This window comes from Belonocnema kinseyi, chromosome 8 (genome assembly GCF_010883055.1).
Source record: "Belonocnema kinseyi isolate 2016_QV_RU_SX_M_011 chromosome 8, B_treatae_v1, whole genome shotgun sequence".
Lineage (NCBI taxonomy): Eukaryota > Metazoa > Arthropoda > Insecta > Hymenoptera > Cynipidae > Belonocnema > Belonocnema kinseyi.
The window spans coordinates 137,784,133-137,800,168 of NC_046664.1; the positions used below are offsets into that span (position 1 = coordinate 137,784,133).

At 34.8% G+C, this 16,036-nt stretch overlaps 2 protein-coding genes across 13 annotated transcripts in view; one reads left to right on the forward strand and one right to left on the reverse strand.

The window, feature by feature from the left end:
- Positions 1-13,828, forward strand: part of LOC117177683 (epidermal growth factor receptor-like) — a 326,636-nt gene extending 312,808 nt beyond the window's left edge. For all 11 annotated transcript variants that reach the window (XM_033368525.1, XM_033368527.1, XM_033368523.1 and 8 more), the window contains 3 exons: positions 1,430-1,609; positions 12,161-12,462; positions 12,548-13,828. In XM_033368525.1, the coding sequence (XP_033224416.1) occupies positions 1,430-1,609; positions 12,161-12,462; positions 12,548-12,649 (584 nt within the window). In that variant the 3' untranslated portion in view covers positions 12,650-13,828. The remainder of the gene's footprint in view (positions 1-1,429; positions 1,610-12,160; positions 12,463-12,547) is intronic.
- The window catches only part of LOC117177684 (SET domain-containing protein SmydA-8-like), a 505,872-nt gene continuing 492,979 nt past the window's right edge, over positions 3,144-16,036 (reverse strand). Inside the window, exons 7-8 of one of the 2 annotated variants that reach the window (XM_033368533.1) lie at positions 3,955-4,120; positions 3,144-3,347 (exon numbers count right to left, since the gene is read on the reverse strand). In XM_033368533.1, the coding sequence (XP_033224424.1) occupies positions 3,316-3,347; positions 3,955-4,120 (198 nt within the window). In that variant the 3' untranslated portion in view covers positions 3,144-3,315. The remainder of the gene's footprint in view (positions 3,348-3,954; positions 4,121-16,036) is intronic. The other variant, XM_033368530.1, reaches the window with a different exon arrangement.

Consider the following 16,036-nt stretch of genomic DNA (forward strand, 5'->3'; position numbering starts at 1 on the left):
GTTATAATTATATAATTATAATAATATAATTATAAACTTATAATACCTTATTTCAAATTTAGTAAAAAAAATTTACGAATTTATGTTTATTTGTAATTCTATTTACATATACATTTAAAATAACAAAATTGTTTGTTCGATGCAACAAACATTTCTTCTGAACGTCTGTAATTCTGAGAGGAAAATTTTTATGGTATTGTGATCAACGGCTATTGTAAGTGAGGATTACATGAGACACCTTTAAAATTTCTGATCAAGGCAATATCATCGAACCAGGCAATAGTCTCTGTCATCAAGCAGTTCGATAATGCAGAAATATTTACTGGTTCTCGAATTATCATAAAAAGTGTGGAAGCATGCCCAAATGAAAATCGGTCGTTCGAGTGGTTACCGCAGCCTTTTCTCTCTTATTTCTCAAAATTACAATTTTCTCATTTTAAAGAAGAGAGCTTAAACTTTAGCACAACCATCTTTTTAATTTTTTCGATAAATTACCTATATGATACAGAGAGTGAAAGTCAAGAATAGAAAATTATTCAAAAACGGAAATTAGTTCGATCATTTTACATGCTACGTTCAAGAGAACCTCAATCGCAGCAAAATATAATAAGCTCTCTTACATGGTTACAAAATTATTTCTAACTTAACGTTTTTCTATTTTGGAACAGGAGATTTCAGAAGGTTGGACAATTGACCGATATAGAAGTCTAACTTTTGATAATGTAAGAAATACACGTTTTTTCGTTAAATAATATTAGTTTTATTCAATTTCATATACCTGCAAGTTTGATTTAGACAACCGGTTATAAAGATGGTACATGAATTGTGAAAGTAATTATATGAAGTACATATTTTTACATCTTTCTTAAATAAAACAACAGGAACAGAAAAAGGAAGATTTGTAGAACTAGCACGACATCTTTTAGTTTTAATATCCTCACTTGTTAAATACTCTTTAAAATCTTATACTAAACGTAAGGTAAGTGTGCCAGTTATCGGAAGATTAAGGCGAATTTCAGATTTCAAATGCTTTAAAAACTATATTAAACATATTTAAAGCTTAAGAAATGGGTTTTATCGAATAAAGCGTATCTTTCGAAAGGTAAATTACTTATTACTTATAACATATGCTTTATTCATTTTTAATTCAGATTATATTCTTTTAAATCTTAAAATATTTGAATTAATTTGAGTACTAAATTTTAAGGAAGAAATTCCAAAGCCTTAATTATTCACTAAACTAGATGTGAAAAATCGAGAAATTATGATTTTTGAAGAAAACTCAATTTCTGCCAAAAGTGAACTTAGAACCGTTTAGCTTTCCCTACTTCAATTGCATTACCTAAATTTTGCTTTTTCCTCAATTTTGATAAAATCGAAACCATTTTGCCTTTTCGAGAAAAGCCTTATATGTTTGAATTCATTCTAGATTGCGACGTAACGGACGACTGCTTTCTCTCCGAAGTAGGTTCACTGCATCAACAAGCCCATGTGGGTAATATAAAGTTGGATCTTCCTGTTGATGAGGACGACTACTTGATGCCGTCACCACAGATTTCTTCGACAACGACACAGTACATGGATCTCATTGGGGATACCAAATCCGCAGGTGATTCATAATTAAAAGCTTGAATCGTGGGAATTTAACTCCGGATTGCTTCCGTTTTTTTCAGTCTGTATACAGCTTTAACTTACGTTTTTTATAGACTCTCTAATGCATATTTCAGATTCAAACATAATGCAAAATACTTCATCTTAATCTGCTTAAGTACAACTTTCATTCATTATCTCATATTAAAGTTACTTTTGCTCATGTTATAAAAAGTTTAAAGACTGTTGAGTACGTCTGATTTCATGGAGTTCCATTTTCAGTGGTAGAAATTCGAGTTTTTCAATATTCCATAATACACATATGTGTAAAATTTTTCTACACCCTTGTACTTTGAAAGTCAAATTTCAAAATGAAAGAAAATAGTAATTTAACAAATTGATGAGACAAATAAGTTCCTAATACATTGATCATTATTATATTAAAGTATTCAAATCTTTTAAAATTCGGCCGCAATAAAATTGAAATAAAATGGAATAATAATTTAACAATCACAAATTGTAATCTTTTAAGCAGAAAAGGGAGAACATTCGCAAATTTACTCTAAAAATACGGTAAGATTACGAGACTTACAGCAAAAATATTATGTTTACTATCATACAAATACAATTTTTTTTGTTGGAAATTCCTGAAACTCCCCGTTACGATCAACCACGTATAAAAAATCTATCATCTTATCTTTAAAATACTCCAAACTATAGTCCTAACCCGAAAAAATATTTCATTCACATCCAAATCTACCTAAAAATTAAAAAAAAATCTTCCTTAAAATAATTAACCAACTTAAATTTGGAAGACTTGAAGCTATATTCCCATCTTGAATATAATTTTCAAACCCCCCTAAAACTCATCCCTTACTAATATAATGAAAGATGGCTTGGCTGAAAAAACCCAAAAAATAAAAATAACAAAAGCCAAATAAATCAACGAACGTAATGTGTCTTTCAAACACACGAAAAACTTAGCTCCTGCTAACATAACACAATTTATCATAGCCTTATCTATCTACAAAATTAAAAAAAATCATAATAATCAAACAAATTAGCTTCGGAAGACTTAAAACTAGAGATTCTCGGATCTCGTCTAATATTGCCCGTACTCGAAATATTTTCGTGGTCGAAAACTTTCGCGACATTTTTCGTGACATTTCGCGCAAATCTCAAAAATAAGGTAGCAAAATTTTAACATTATGGAAGTGGAATCACAACGAATAAGAAGGCCGAAAAGAACCATTGTCAGTTTCAAACTCAACAACGTAATGATTAAACACAAAATCAAGTAATTAAATTTAACTATTTTACTAAATCTATCCAATTTATTGATAAATGATTATGTTAGAAAATTGTAAACAAATTTAAAAGTCAAAAGGATAGATAATATAAAGGAACTAGTCTAATTTCTCATAACCAATAAAACGAGAAAAAAATATAAAATTTTCTAAACAGGAAGGAAATTCATTTTAGTAATGTAGTTATTTATAGAACAATAAATCATTAAAATATATGATAAATTCCTATTGTAACGCGCGTAGATTTATATGTTTTGAGAGGGGCACGTTCTCTCCTGTATCGAAGGAGAAAGATGTCTGGTTGGAATTCTTGGCTATCATGACACTTGCCTTGGACCGTTTTTTAAGATTTGAAAGGACAGCCTCACTATATTCTTCTAGGATTTTGTTGAAAAATCCGTTGTCCCTTCTTTGTTTATCATTGACCCTCGCCAGTGATTTTGATTAAATCTGTGAGAAGAACATAATATCCTGTAGGTACGAAATTTTAAAATTGGATTCATTATTCGCTTATTAATGTCCCCGTTGTAAAATTATAAAAAATATTTAATATTAAATTTAAATTTTACTTTATTTTATTATTATCTATTGATAAATATTTCAGTATTCTTAAAAAATTTTATTTTAACAAAGTACAATTGATGAAAAACAATTACAATGTAATAAAAAAAGTAAATTATTTTTTTAGTGTCGTATATGTGATTAAATTACATTTTATTATTTTTTTAAATTAATTTAATTTTAATTTTTTCGTTATTACTTAAATAATCTGTTTGTATAAAAAATAACTTTCAAACCAATTTTTTGTAGCAGAGAAATAATATTAAGTAATTAATTTTTCGGTTACCCTGAGGAATTATGTCTATAAAATTGAATTTTAGTCAATTTAAAAATCCTACAGCAGTATCAATAATAGATGTTAAAAACCTTGTGCATAATAGTTGCATAATAATTATTTGATTATACTTTTTACTTAAAACATTTTTTTTATTAGTTAAATGTTTATATTCGCATCAACTGCCAGGGTTATTAGCGACTGTACTGTAGGGTTAATTACCGTAGAGTATCTGTGGGGTAGTAAACCAAGGGACAGAAGCAAAGCTTTCAGAAAGCACGTTCAGCCTCGCTTCCTGCTTTGGGAATTGAACCCGCTCCAGCGTGGCTGCCAAGGCTGCAGTAATGGAACATAGGATAATCACTGTACCATCTGAGCCACGATGACTCTGAAATTGAAACATTATAGATAAAGAATTTGTGAACATATGTCACAATCTGAGATTATTAAACACATTTTTTAGTTAAATAATTAACTTTGATTTTCTATGAAAATTAATATTTTCCCACCTAAGATAACTTAATCAGATCATTTACAATGCAATAAACTTTCTGTTCTGTTTGTACGTCTTTAATTTTAAATTAAAATGTACTGAATATGTACTATACATTGAGAAGAAGCGGGAATGCAATAAAAGTTGTATGAAGTTATAAAAAAATGCTGGATTGGAATCAACATAAATTTTTTAGCATTTATCGTATAAGTAAACTATAAAGTATAAGTATAAGTATAAAATAAAGTATAAGTAAAAGTATAAAGTAAACTTGGAAAAAATTCTTAGAAAGACAAATAGAAACAGAAAATTGAATACAGAACATCGAAACTATATTTTTCGAGTTTTAATTGGAAAAATGGTATTTAAGTTGTCAAATCCAGTTTCCGAAAATTGCAAATCACTTGTGAAATTTGTACATAGCTTAAACCCTTCGTAGCAAATTTCGAGTTCAGATTTATAATTAGCGACCTGAAAAATCTCGAGGCACCAATTTTCATCTAAATCGAGTAAAGTTTTCGATTTTGCTCCGCCATATTAACACCATCATTCCGAATTTTCAAATTTTTATTTCAGATTCAGAGAGTCCAAAAACCCCCATGTAAGACTTGGATGCCAAATCAGTGCAAGTTAAAAAGGGAAAAAAGATTGATGCGCTATTGTGTCAATGCCAACGAAGGGGTTGATGAAAACTCTAGATGCGAACAAAAAAAAATTAAAAACTGAAGAACATAAAATAAAAAAGGCGTTTTTTGAATTTTAAATCATGAAACTCGTACTCAAATCGCAGAATTTGGGTTTGAAAAATGCGAAGTCTACAGTGAAACTTAAACTAAACTTGGAAAAAACTCTAAAAATCATGAAATTAAATACAGAAAATGGTAATTGTTTTTAATTATAAAAATTATACTGGATTTATCGAATCCAATATTTAAAATTTTGAAATCAGATGTGAAATTCCAATATAACTTGCAAAAACTTCAAAAATTTGACATTTATATAGTAGATTTCAAAAACTGCGCCCCTCCCCCATTCTATCTTCACACCAAATTCTCCAACGATCTGTATGGAAAGCGCAAAGAAACTGCGTGAAAAATGTGCTGCCGAATGGTCAAAAACTGCGTTTGTGCCCCCCTCCTATCATCTCTCCTATCTCGTACCCCATAATCTTACGAGCTATCTGAAAGCCCAAAGAATATGTGTGTGAAATTTGGTGCCGATTGTTAAAAAACTGTTTTTGTGGCCCCCTCTTATCTTCGCTCCTTCTATCTCCTATCCTAAAATCTTTCGACCTATCTGAAAGCCCAAAGAATATGTGTACGAAATTTGGTGCCAATTGTTAACAAACTTCGACTGCCGCCCCCCATCTTCATCCCTCTTATCTTCTCTTACTCCCACGATCTGCCTTAAAGCCCAAAGAATATGTGTGCAAAATTTGGTAACGATTGGTAAAAAAAACTTTGGATTTGTATAAGCATAGGTATGGACGGTATTGAGCCTCAACGGCACAAATGGGAATTTTATATAGTAGATTCCATTAGAAATGATCCCCCTATCATGTGCAACCAGCTCCCTCTCTCAGATCTTCTAGCTTTTTCATCCATTCCTCCTCTGACCACTTTCATTTAGAATCTATTTAATTCTCTCTTCTGTACTCTCCCCTTCCCCTTCGTCCTTCTACACCGCTCTACACATGCAACCATGTTTCCTGCTCATACCTACATACTCTACAAACATTATCTTCTTCATTCATCTAATACCTGCATGCTCTTATACCCTCTCCGATTCTGAATCTCACAATGCTATACCATTTGCTCTCCTTTTTAATCTTTTTCAGGTACTCTGGCTCCCCCTTAACCATTCTATACCAGCTGTTGTACCTTGAATCTGTACTTTTTTCCCATCTTTCCTCACCTTGCCTTGCCTTCATCGCTTCCTCTATTTCCTTCCACTCTATACCCTTAATTGTATACCACATTCACACCTTACTTCATATCTCTCCTCCTCCCATTTTGAACGCCCTTTTGGTGGATGTGTTTTGCCATCTAGTATTTTAGTTCAAAACCAGAGGAGGAAGCGAGTTGCAGGTGAGACACTACACACTACCCCTCCTCTATTGATCCATAACCTTACCTTCTTAGTTTCTTTTCAAAGTTTCAGGCTCTTTTCACTTACCTCACCACTATCTTCCAGTCGTTCTTGAACCTTCTTTTTCCTATACCCTATACTTGTGCCATGACTTTACTCGTGCATTCCAATCTCTTTCTCACCTGCAACTCGCTTCCTCCTCTGGTTTTGAACTAAAATACTAGATGGCAAAACACATCCACCAACTCCACCACGACACCATTTAACTTGCATTCGTATTCTTAGCTACCCTTTTTTTCTAAAACACATCATCTTTGTCTTTTTCACATTCACTGTTAAATCCTTTTCTCGAACATAGTCTTCGAACATTATCATCAACAGATTCATACCGCTTTCATCATACGCTACTAGCACTACGTCATCTGCATATGCTAGTGAATACAGTTTGCCCGATCCTAATCTTGTCCCCCCTTTTTCTTTCCACTCCAACTTCTCCTCTAAATCTGCCAGCAGAATACTAAATAGAAGTGCGCTTAACGGACATCATTGTATGATCTCCGTTCCTGTCCAGAATTCCTCACGTTTTTCTTCTTCTTTCGTCACTCTTATCTTAGTATCCACAAATATTTCTTTTATCCTCTCTATTAAATCTTCGTATACTGTTCTCACTTTCATGACTGCCGATAACGCTCTCCTGTTAACTGATTCAAATGCTGCCTTAAAGTCTACAATCAATGCGACTAGCTTCCCTTTCTTCCGCCCTTGGTTCCTATTGACTAGATTGTTGAGCACGTAGACTTTATCTGTGGTTGCCATTCCTTTTCTAAAACCCGTTTGGTTGTGTGGTATACTTCCCTTTCCTTCCACATTTCTTTCCAATCTGCTTCTAAGCACTTTCGCATACATTTTATATCCAAACGACATGAGTGCGATATCTCTATATTTCTCCACCCTTCTGCCTTCTCGTTGCTTTATCAACTATCACTAGCCCTATTTGCTTCACTTTTTTCACTTAACTCTCCCTGCCTTCTTCCGAAATCATGCTGTGGACTCCGCATAACCAACATGCTACTCTACCCTGTTAGCTGACCGTTAGCCCTACCTCCCCCTCACTTGTCACTTTCGATACGCCCCAAAATTTAAAAAACTTTCTGCAAAACTCACCGTCTTACACTTATTTCTATTGAAAATGTGTGGCTATTTTACTTCTTCTTTCTTCCCACCCTTTGTGCTTTTACTTACAGCCGTGTATGCTCTATCAGCACTAGAAACGTAAGACTAATTTTACAAGTATTCTTCAGAGTACAAGTTAGAAAATTATATTTTTAAATTTAAATTTTTATCTTAATACATATACACACACATATATATATTCCAAGCGTCAAAGCTTCCGCAAATAAGTGATGAGTATTACGAAAAAGCTCCCACCAATCGGAGCGCAAGTTGTGTAAACTGTCACGGGGCTCCCGGCAATGGGTCGGCCAACACTGCCCAACACTCTAGAGCTGGGGGAGCCAATGAAGATAGAGTAAATGCGATGGATCGGCGGAATCTAGGTGTTTTTGGTGGACGGAGCGATAAAGTCACGAATTGCTATAGGGTTACGATGCGGGTGTGGTCCCTGGACGAGAGGGTTACCTGGCACGACTGCATGCTGTGTTGCGAGAAACATCCAGAGCAAACACCTTTTCTCATCAACGTCTGCGAGACCATGCCGAACTACTTCAAAAAAGGGGATATGTAAGCGGAGCGCCTACTCTACGACAGACAGAACAAGCCGGCAACAGTGAAAGAGAGGCGACACTCAGATCAACTGTTGGCAGGCATCCGATAGAGGAAGTGCGATGCTTCATGTCCCGGAGCACCATCAACATCCAGGTTTCGGTCAAGTCTAAAGATCTTGCTGAAATGGATGACGAGCTTCATGGACATCTTTCCGAAGAATCTGAACTTGGACTAGCAATTGTTGTGTATAATGCAACTAGAGCTTTGACCTATGCAAACCGTAAAATAAAACGAACGGTTGATCATAAGACCAAAAGACTAATGCATCAACCTGCCATAAGGATAGGCTGGCCAAGGTAGTACATGTCCTGCATTTAGTGTGTGATTGACTTAATAATATCTGGCAGGAATTTTACCGCGAAGGTTTAAAAGTTCGCGCTCGAATTCCGGATCCGTTATCATACTCTTAACAAGTCAAAGCTGCTGACCATGATGCAGCATAATGCTGAGAGAACACGGATACTATCTGATGCTGAAAAAAGTTTAGAGCAGATAGAGAGTTGGATCAGAGAAAACCAACAGTTTCTCTCTGACCCATCTCGTCTCTTCTAAGATCCACCAGATACTGTCGACCACTCGCCCAAACAATAGAAGGTCGAAGTATTTTAGAGAGAAGGCTACGAATTGTAGCATAGACTGGACGCATACTCAGAGAAAATGAATAGCTTCAAGGAGCTGTGTGATGCCCTCATAACACTTGGGGTTAAATTCCCAACAATCACTACTGAGGAGTTGGAAAAAGTATTAAGAGGTATGAAGAACTATTCCGCTCCGGGACCAGATGGTATCAAGACCTTCTCGTGGAAGCAGTTTTCTTCAACCCATCAGCATCTGGCACGTATTTTCACCTCATATTTAATGTCGGAAAAGCCAATTTGGGAGTGGTTGGTAGAAGGGCGCACAGTACTTCTGCCGAAAATGGGTAACTCGGCTGACCCGAAGAACTACAGGCCAATCACTTTTCTGAACACACTGTATAATATATTCACAGCTGTCCTAACTGATAGGATTTTTCAGACGATCGGACCCGTAATCTATTGATAGCCTAGTTTGATTACCGGAATGCTTTCGATTCGACCTCCCTTAGACTTATCATCTGTCTTTTGGAAAGCTTAAAGGTTCATCCGAAAATCGTGAAGTGCATAGAGATTGTTGCCGCTTTGGAAAGCAAGATTTACTATCCCATCTGAAAAAATCGGATGAAACTTACAAGGTCACCTTTCAGAGATATGTCTTTCAGGGCGACGCCATGAGCCCACTTCTCTTTTGCCTCACATTATTGCCACTATCTCTAGCAAATCGCAATTCTCAGTATTACTTTTTTAGCAAACCTGCAAATGGAAAGCACAAGATCACTCATGAATTTTACATGGATAATCTTAAGACCTATGCTCAAAGTAAAGAGAAACTGTATCTAGCTCTAGGGATTGTAGAACGATACACTAAGGAAATAGGAATGGAATTTGGGGTAGATAAATGCGCCAAAGCTTATTTGAAGCGAGGAAAACTTAGTGACATCCCTGAAGCACCTGACTTGGTCGATAGAAGCGCCATACGAGGAACAAAATATCTACAACGAACATGCTTGCCGTCCTGGTAGTAGTCACATAGAGTCGCAAATGAAAGAGACCCCCTTCTTAAATTAGTCAGGGAACACGAAGAAGTGGACGAACGAGCGTTTCTGTACAAAGCAGCGGAGGAGGCTGCTGAAACACTCGGACTTCACTTCAGTATCAAGGGTGATCAAAATGCTTCAAATCTTATCTATCTCGAGTACTCACTCCTGAAAGCCTAGATTAAGAAAGCACAAGAGAAAAACTTTCGTGAACAGCTCTTCGATAAAAGGATGCACGGTATCTTCCACAGAAATGTGAAGAATCAGTCAATGTCTTGTTAGCTAACGTTTGCTTTCCTTAAATCGCCCGGATTTAAGTCTGGTACGAAGGGTTTCATTTTTGCATGCCAAGACGGTGTCATTTCCACCTTAAAATATCGTCGCCACATTTTGAGCCAAGACATTCCCGATGATAGCTGCAGGGCGTGCCATGCACACCCCGAGCATTTAGCTCACATACTATCTAGTTGTCCAACTCACGCGGGAACGACCTACATTCAAAGGCACAATGCGGCACTAAGAGTGCTTTATTACCATCTCTGTCACTCTTCCGGGATTAACCTTAATATCGCCCCGCTAAACGCTCCTAGAGAAATAGAGTTAATTGTAGAGAATAAAAAGTTTCTCATATACTGGAACTTTATATTCTCAACCATTGTTTCTGTTGCACACTCGAAGCCTGACATAGTTCTCCGTGACTTCGAGAAGCGAACCATGTTCATTATCGAATTTTCAGCACCATCTGACAAAAATATCATTTCCAAGAAGAATGAAAAAAAAAGAAGTTAGAAACCTTATAAGAGACTTGTGACGAGCTGTCACTGGTTAATAGCCTGAAAAGCATCCCTGCGTATCAGCAATATGCTAAAACACTTACGTGAAAATGCAGAATGCGGACCTCCTTGGGTCGCTCTGTGTCCTCTTGGTGCACGAGTGTTTTGCTGGATCGTCGTTTTGATTCCGTCACAGACTGTAACCACCTATCTCACTGTCCTGACACGTGGTTATGGCTGAAATTTTACCCCGATTTCGCTGGGATCGGGTGCAGTATATTGCAAAAAATGTATTTTTAATTGAACAGAATTAGTGTAATAATGTTATTACAAACCTTATAAGAATTTGTATAAAATATTTGGCATAATGATGTCTCATATTCAAGACGGTAGTGGAAAGAAACATTTTTTTACCCAGAATTCATGTTACAGCTAGAAAAGCCAGTCCTCTATGGCCGAAATGACAGTGCAGTAGGGTTTTTTTCAGAACAGAAAGGGACAGCAATGCAATTTTAACGAAACCACTTATAGACCGAAGTCTCGGCTCTATCCGACTACAACCGCATGAGACTACCTTCTGTTTTATATTGAATTTATATTGATTATATTGAATATTTGATCAAGTACCCTGAGGTACTTGATTTTTTTCCATTCAAAATTTGAGGCACAAGGCCTCGGAGAAGTAGTGTCGTTGGCGACCAGTGTGGATGACGACAAGGTCCTAGCGCACTGGCGTTTTAGAAAATAACTACCGATTAAGTACCCCGAGGTAATTAATCTTTTTCCGTTCAACAATTGAGACGGAAGGTCTTGGAGAAGCAGTCTCGTCGAAGACCAGTGTGGAAGACCACAAGGTCCTAACGCATTGGCGCTTTGGATGAAAACTTTTGATCAAGTACCCTGAGGTACTTCATCGTTCTACGTTCGAAATATATGTTTGTCCTTAAAAGCACGGAAAGGTTTTCGTGATAGTTGCTGCTGGTGAAAATCAGTGGACCGATTTGTCCTGGTATAGCTGTTTAAAATACTAGTACCTCATGCATGAGAAGGTAGTGTTAAATGGAGAGGGATGATTTCGTGAGTCTTCCCTTCTCCTAAATGTCGCGCCTATCGGCTTAACTTCGACCGCTCAGCCTGGAAGATGTAACTTTTCAGAGGAAGCCCCCTTTCTGCGGCACACGTCACATATGAAGCTGCATCTCGAAAAACATAAGATTAACGACTAATCTTGCTCTTTTGGCTTCCTAAAATTAATATTAAGTGAGTAAATATATTTTACGAATACTCAGCAACAACGTAATATTTAATTGTGCTCTTGATTTAGAGAAGCAGGATGTACTCTTGATTCTATAATTTTTCCACATTTTTAGGAAAACCTTTTTAGATTTGGCAAAGATTTGAACTCGAAGATTTAAAAATCTTCATTCAGCTGAAGAAAAACTTTTAAATTTGAAATTAATATTCCTTTACTTGCTTTAACTTTCAAATGATTCTACTTACAAAGTCGTAGATTTAGTTTCTATGCAGGTTTATTTAATTCTTACTTCGAAGGGAAGTAAGAATTTTTAAACGGTTGAAGGAAACGTACCCAAACCTTACTTCGGTAGTGTACAAGTAACTTTATGTGATTAATCAGTAATGAAACTTAATAATCTATATTTTTATTTCTTCCAGAGCCAGAAACAAAGCAATTGACTACTGGATACCGAAAATATCCTGACTTCCTTATTGTATCTGGCAAGACATCACTGGATAATCCAGAGTATATTATGTCACAAGATAAAGAAACAATCACACCGCAACCTCTGGGAATCCCTGCACCTGATCTCGAAAAGGTTTTGACGAGTGGAGCGTTTGGCTCCCAAGCGAGACAGAGGAACTCAGAAGAAGAATCCGATCACGAATATTACAATGACTTCGATCGGCTTCAACGCGAACTACAACCCTTAAAGCCACTTCAAAAAAATGAAACAACAGTATGATTGCAGATTTATACGTTAGATGAACAATTCGAGAATAGCATTAAATTCGGAAGATAAAGAACTTCTTTGTACTGTGCAGGTGCAGTTTATTCATGGTTACGTTCCAGTACTTATAGGACGCAATGTGCAAGTATCGTCTTTGTTTGTGATTAAGATTCTTAAGAAGGGAAAGTATATTTGAAGGGAAAGTAGGCAATTTAAAGGAAGAAAATATGACGTATGAACAAAAGGAATCAAAACTCCGGGTTCCGCCTTCGACCAATAAAGTAAATTATAGTTCAAATAAATATAATGTGCCATTTCACATGTGGCCTGTAAATAGTTGTAATAGATATGTTTTACTAAGGTCTGCATTTTAATAGGAATTTATTTTATTATATAATTATTTTACACATTTTCATTTTTATAAAAAAAAACGTATATTTTAATTGTATATTATAAAATCTTATTTAAAAATGACAGGTTAGGTACAACACCGGTGACCTTGCATTATTAGAAGTTATTTATTTTTTATTTATTGTATCCATAACTTCATGCAGAACAAATGAAAAACAAGTGACTTCTTAAAATTCAATAACACCGTTTTTGCAGCGAACCTGTCAATTGAATGACACGATTTTCAAGATCTAATATGAAGACAAACGTTTTGCGCGGGAAGCTTACAAATAGCAAGAAAACAAAGAATGGGATTTGAAATTGATTATTTTTCGTTCCAGAGTTATAGATTTTTTTTTTTATTTTGCACGCCTCTGTGTGCAATATAGTGCGGCCCGCCGCTGACTGTGATAAAATATATATTTTCGTCCACGAACAAATGAATATACGATTGTAATTACCATAGCCTCTTGCAGCGTAAGAAAGTTCAATTATTCTAATTTACTGTAAGCTTTAAGTAGCAGTGAAGAGGAAGACTTTATATTGGAAACCGCTCAGGTCGAATACGCCACCTGGTGATAAGATGACGAAGTTTTCTATTCGGTTAAGTTTCTACTAGTAAACACGTTAGAGATACCCGGACAAGACATATATTCAAAAATAAGAATTTTTTCTATCATTTCGCGTAATTCTAGTGTTTTTCAAAGTCAATATTGAAAGTGAAATGCGTTTTGAATCAAAAGCTACTAAAAGTAACGCTTTCTGCTGTGCATATTCTAAAGATAAAAGAAATAATAATTTAAGCTCATTTATTATATAATACCCAGGAAAAAAAAGAAGCGATAGAAAGCGAGTCGGTTTGAATTGCGTATCTGTCATTTGCAGATTAAAATAATGAAAATGTAATCGGTTGGCCACAGTTTTAATCGTACACCTGTGCGCGATGGTTTAAATCTGCCATTCCACATTCGTCCAAATGTGAAGTGAATAGAGTTGAATGAGACTGACAAACCAGACATAATTACTACGAGTATTCTACGATTCATTAATATGCATGAATGGGCTGAGCTTCAATATTAAATAGAGTTTTTAAAAAATCATACCCAATGGTAAAAATAAGATGTTCAAATAGCAATTTTCAATAAGCGTGAATCTGCCGATTGTAGGTTATTTCAGGTTGAGTTCAACTGAATGGAATATGCAGAATAAAATATTTAATAATTAATTGTTTTGAATGAGAAATATGAAGTGATAAATTTGAATAGGACAATGTTGATTAATCAAAAATTAAAGAAATTAAAATTAAATAATATTGTAATATATTATAATTAATGCAACAATTTTTTTATATATTCAATGATTATTCAGTTGTAATTCTTTTTTTTCAATGGTTTCAATAGATTTTATCTTGTACAGGAATTATCTCAATTAAAATTTTAACATTCTAAAGAGGTGTGATGCAAATATGTGGAAAAGAATATTTAACAAAATAAAAATAAAGGCCTGAAAATAAATAGTCTGTAAATAAAAGTAGGTTACATGTATACCAGGATTTTCTTAAAAGTTGCCCATTGAAATATTTTTAAATAAATAATTAAAAATAGTTTAATTAAATTTTTTTGATTTAAATTAATAATTTTCTATCGGAACTGCTGTTTCTCTATCGCTTAATGCTGATTCATAATCGCTACTGAATGGATCCGAGAAAAAAATTACGTGGCCGATTAAAAAATTTGATTTCTCATTCAAAACTCACTCTAAACTATGGGCGGCTATTTGTAATTCCAGTGACAGATACGCAATTCAGAAAACCTCAAAACCCATTCCAATGCAAGTGAATGGATTTTTGTTTCCTAGGTATGTACGCGTAAACAAACTCGCGCCGTATGGAAATAAGCAACTTACCTGCTACAATAAATCAAAACTGCAACGATGTACTTGCACTGTTCGCTTAGACTAGCTTTACAACTGCATTCCATTTTTAATATTTTGCCATTTAAAGTATCTTCACCTTTTATTTCGTGAGGATTGCTTTTTAAACCCGAGGTTTGCATATAATATGCTACAAGAGCAAACAAATCGTTTACCGACTTTTTCGCATAATAAATAATATGTCCAGCTTTCAAAACACGTTCACCTTCGATAAAATTTCTATTCGTTGGTGTAGAATTCGCGAAAATACAAGTTTCACTAAGGGAGAGCTTCAATTTTTAAATTATTGAAGGTTTTGTTCACACGTAACACTATGTTGATATTCAAAACCTACCGTGTACCTTCGTCATCTTGCGATCGCAGCGCCATGAGGGCGGTTCCCAATACGATCTCTCTTTGCAGTTACTTGATTTCAAATAAAACTTCTCAACTTGGGAACAAAGTCTGTCCAAATGTGACACATAATCATAGATATAATACACCTTTGTTCTATATTCTTTACCTGATGAATGTAATTAGACTTAAGTGGAAATTTCTAATAAAATATAAATTTATACAAATTGTAAATATAAATAAATAACGTAAAAAATGTAAGAAAGTTTATATTATTATGTAGAACGAATGTACTTGAAAAGTTCCTTGTGTTAGTATAACATATATTAACTAGAACACTCTTGTATTTAACTTCAAAAGTTAAAGATAATTACACTATATTTTTTTTTACTTTAACTCGAAATTTTCGGCTTCGTAAAAAAATTGATTTCACTGGAGGTTACATTAAATTTTATATTATAGTTTAAATGTTAAGCGACGTAAACGACAATTTACTTGAATTAACTATATGTCCTTTTAAGTCCACTAGTTATTAAGGGGCGCAAATATGTATTCGCATATTTAACGTGTCTTGTAAAGTAGAATAGAATGTGCCATTTTGTACAGACGTGAAAAAAAATAGTTTATACGAAACAGAAGTTTCAACTTTAATGCAACAAAATGTTTCCGAGAGGAATAACATTGAGTTACAATAGCGTATTGCATAAGTAGCGGGAGATCTTCCCATTCTCCTTACCACAGAAAAGGAAATATATCTCACTAGTTATGCAATTGTACTGTTTTATATCACCCCTATGATTTTAGTGTACTTCATGCCAATGGAGCGGCTAAAAAATAGATTCTCGAGTCGGTGACGAAAGGGCCGCAAAATGCACAAAGCAGTAATCCAAGTAACACTTTTGACACTTTCGTTATGCTATAATATCCT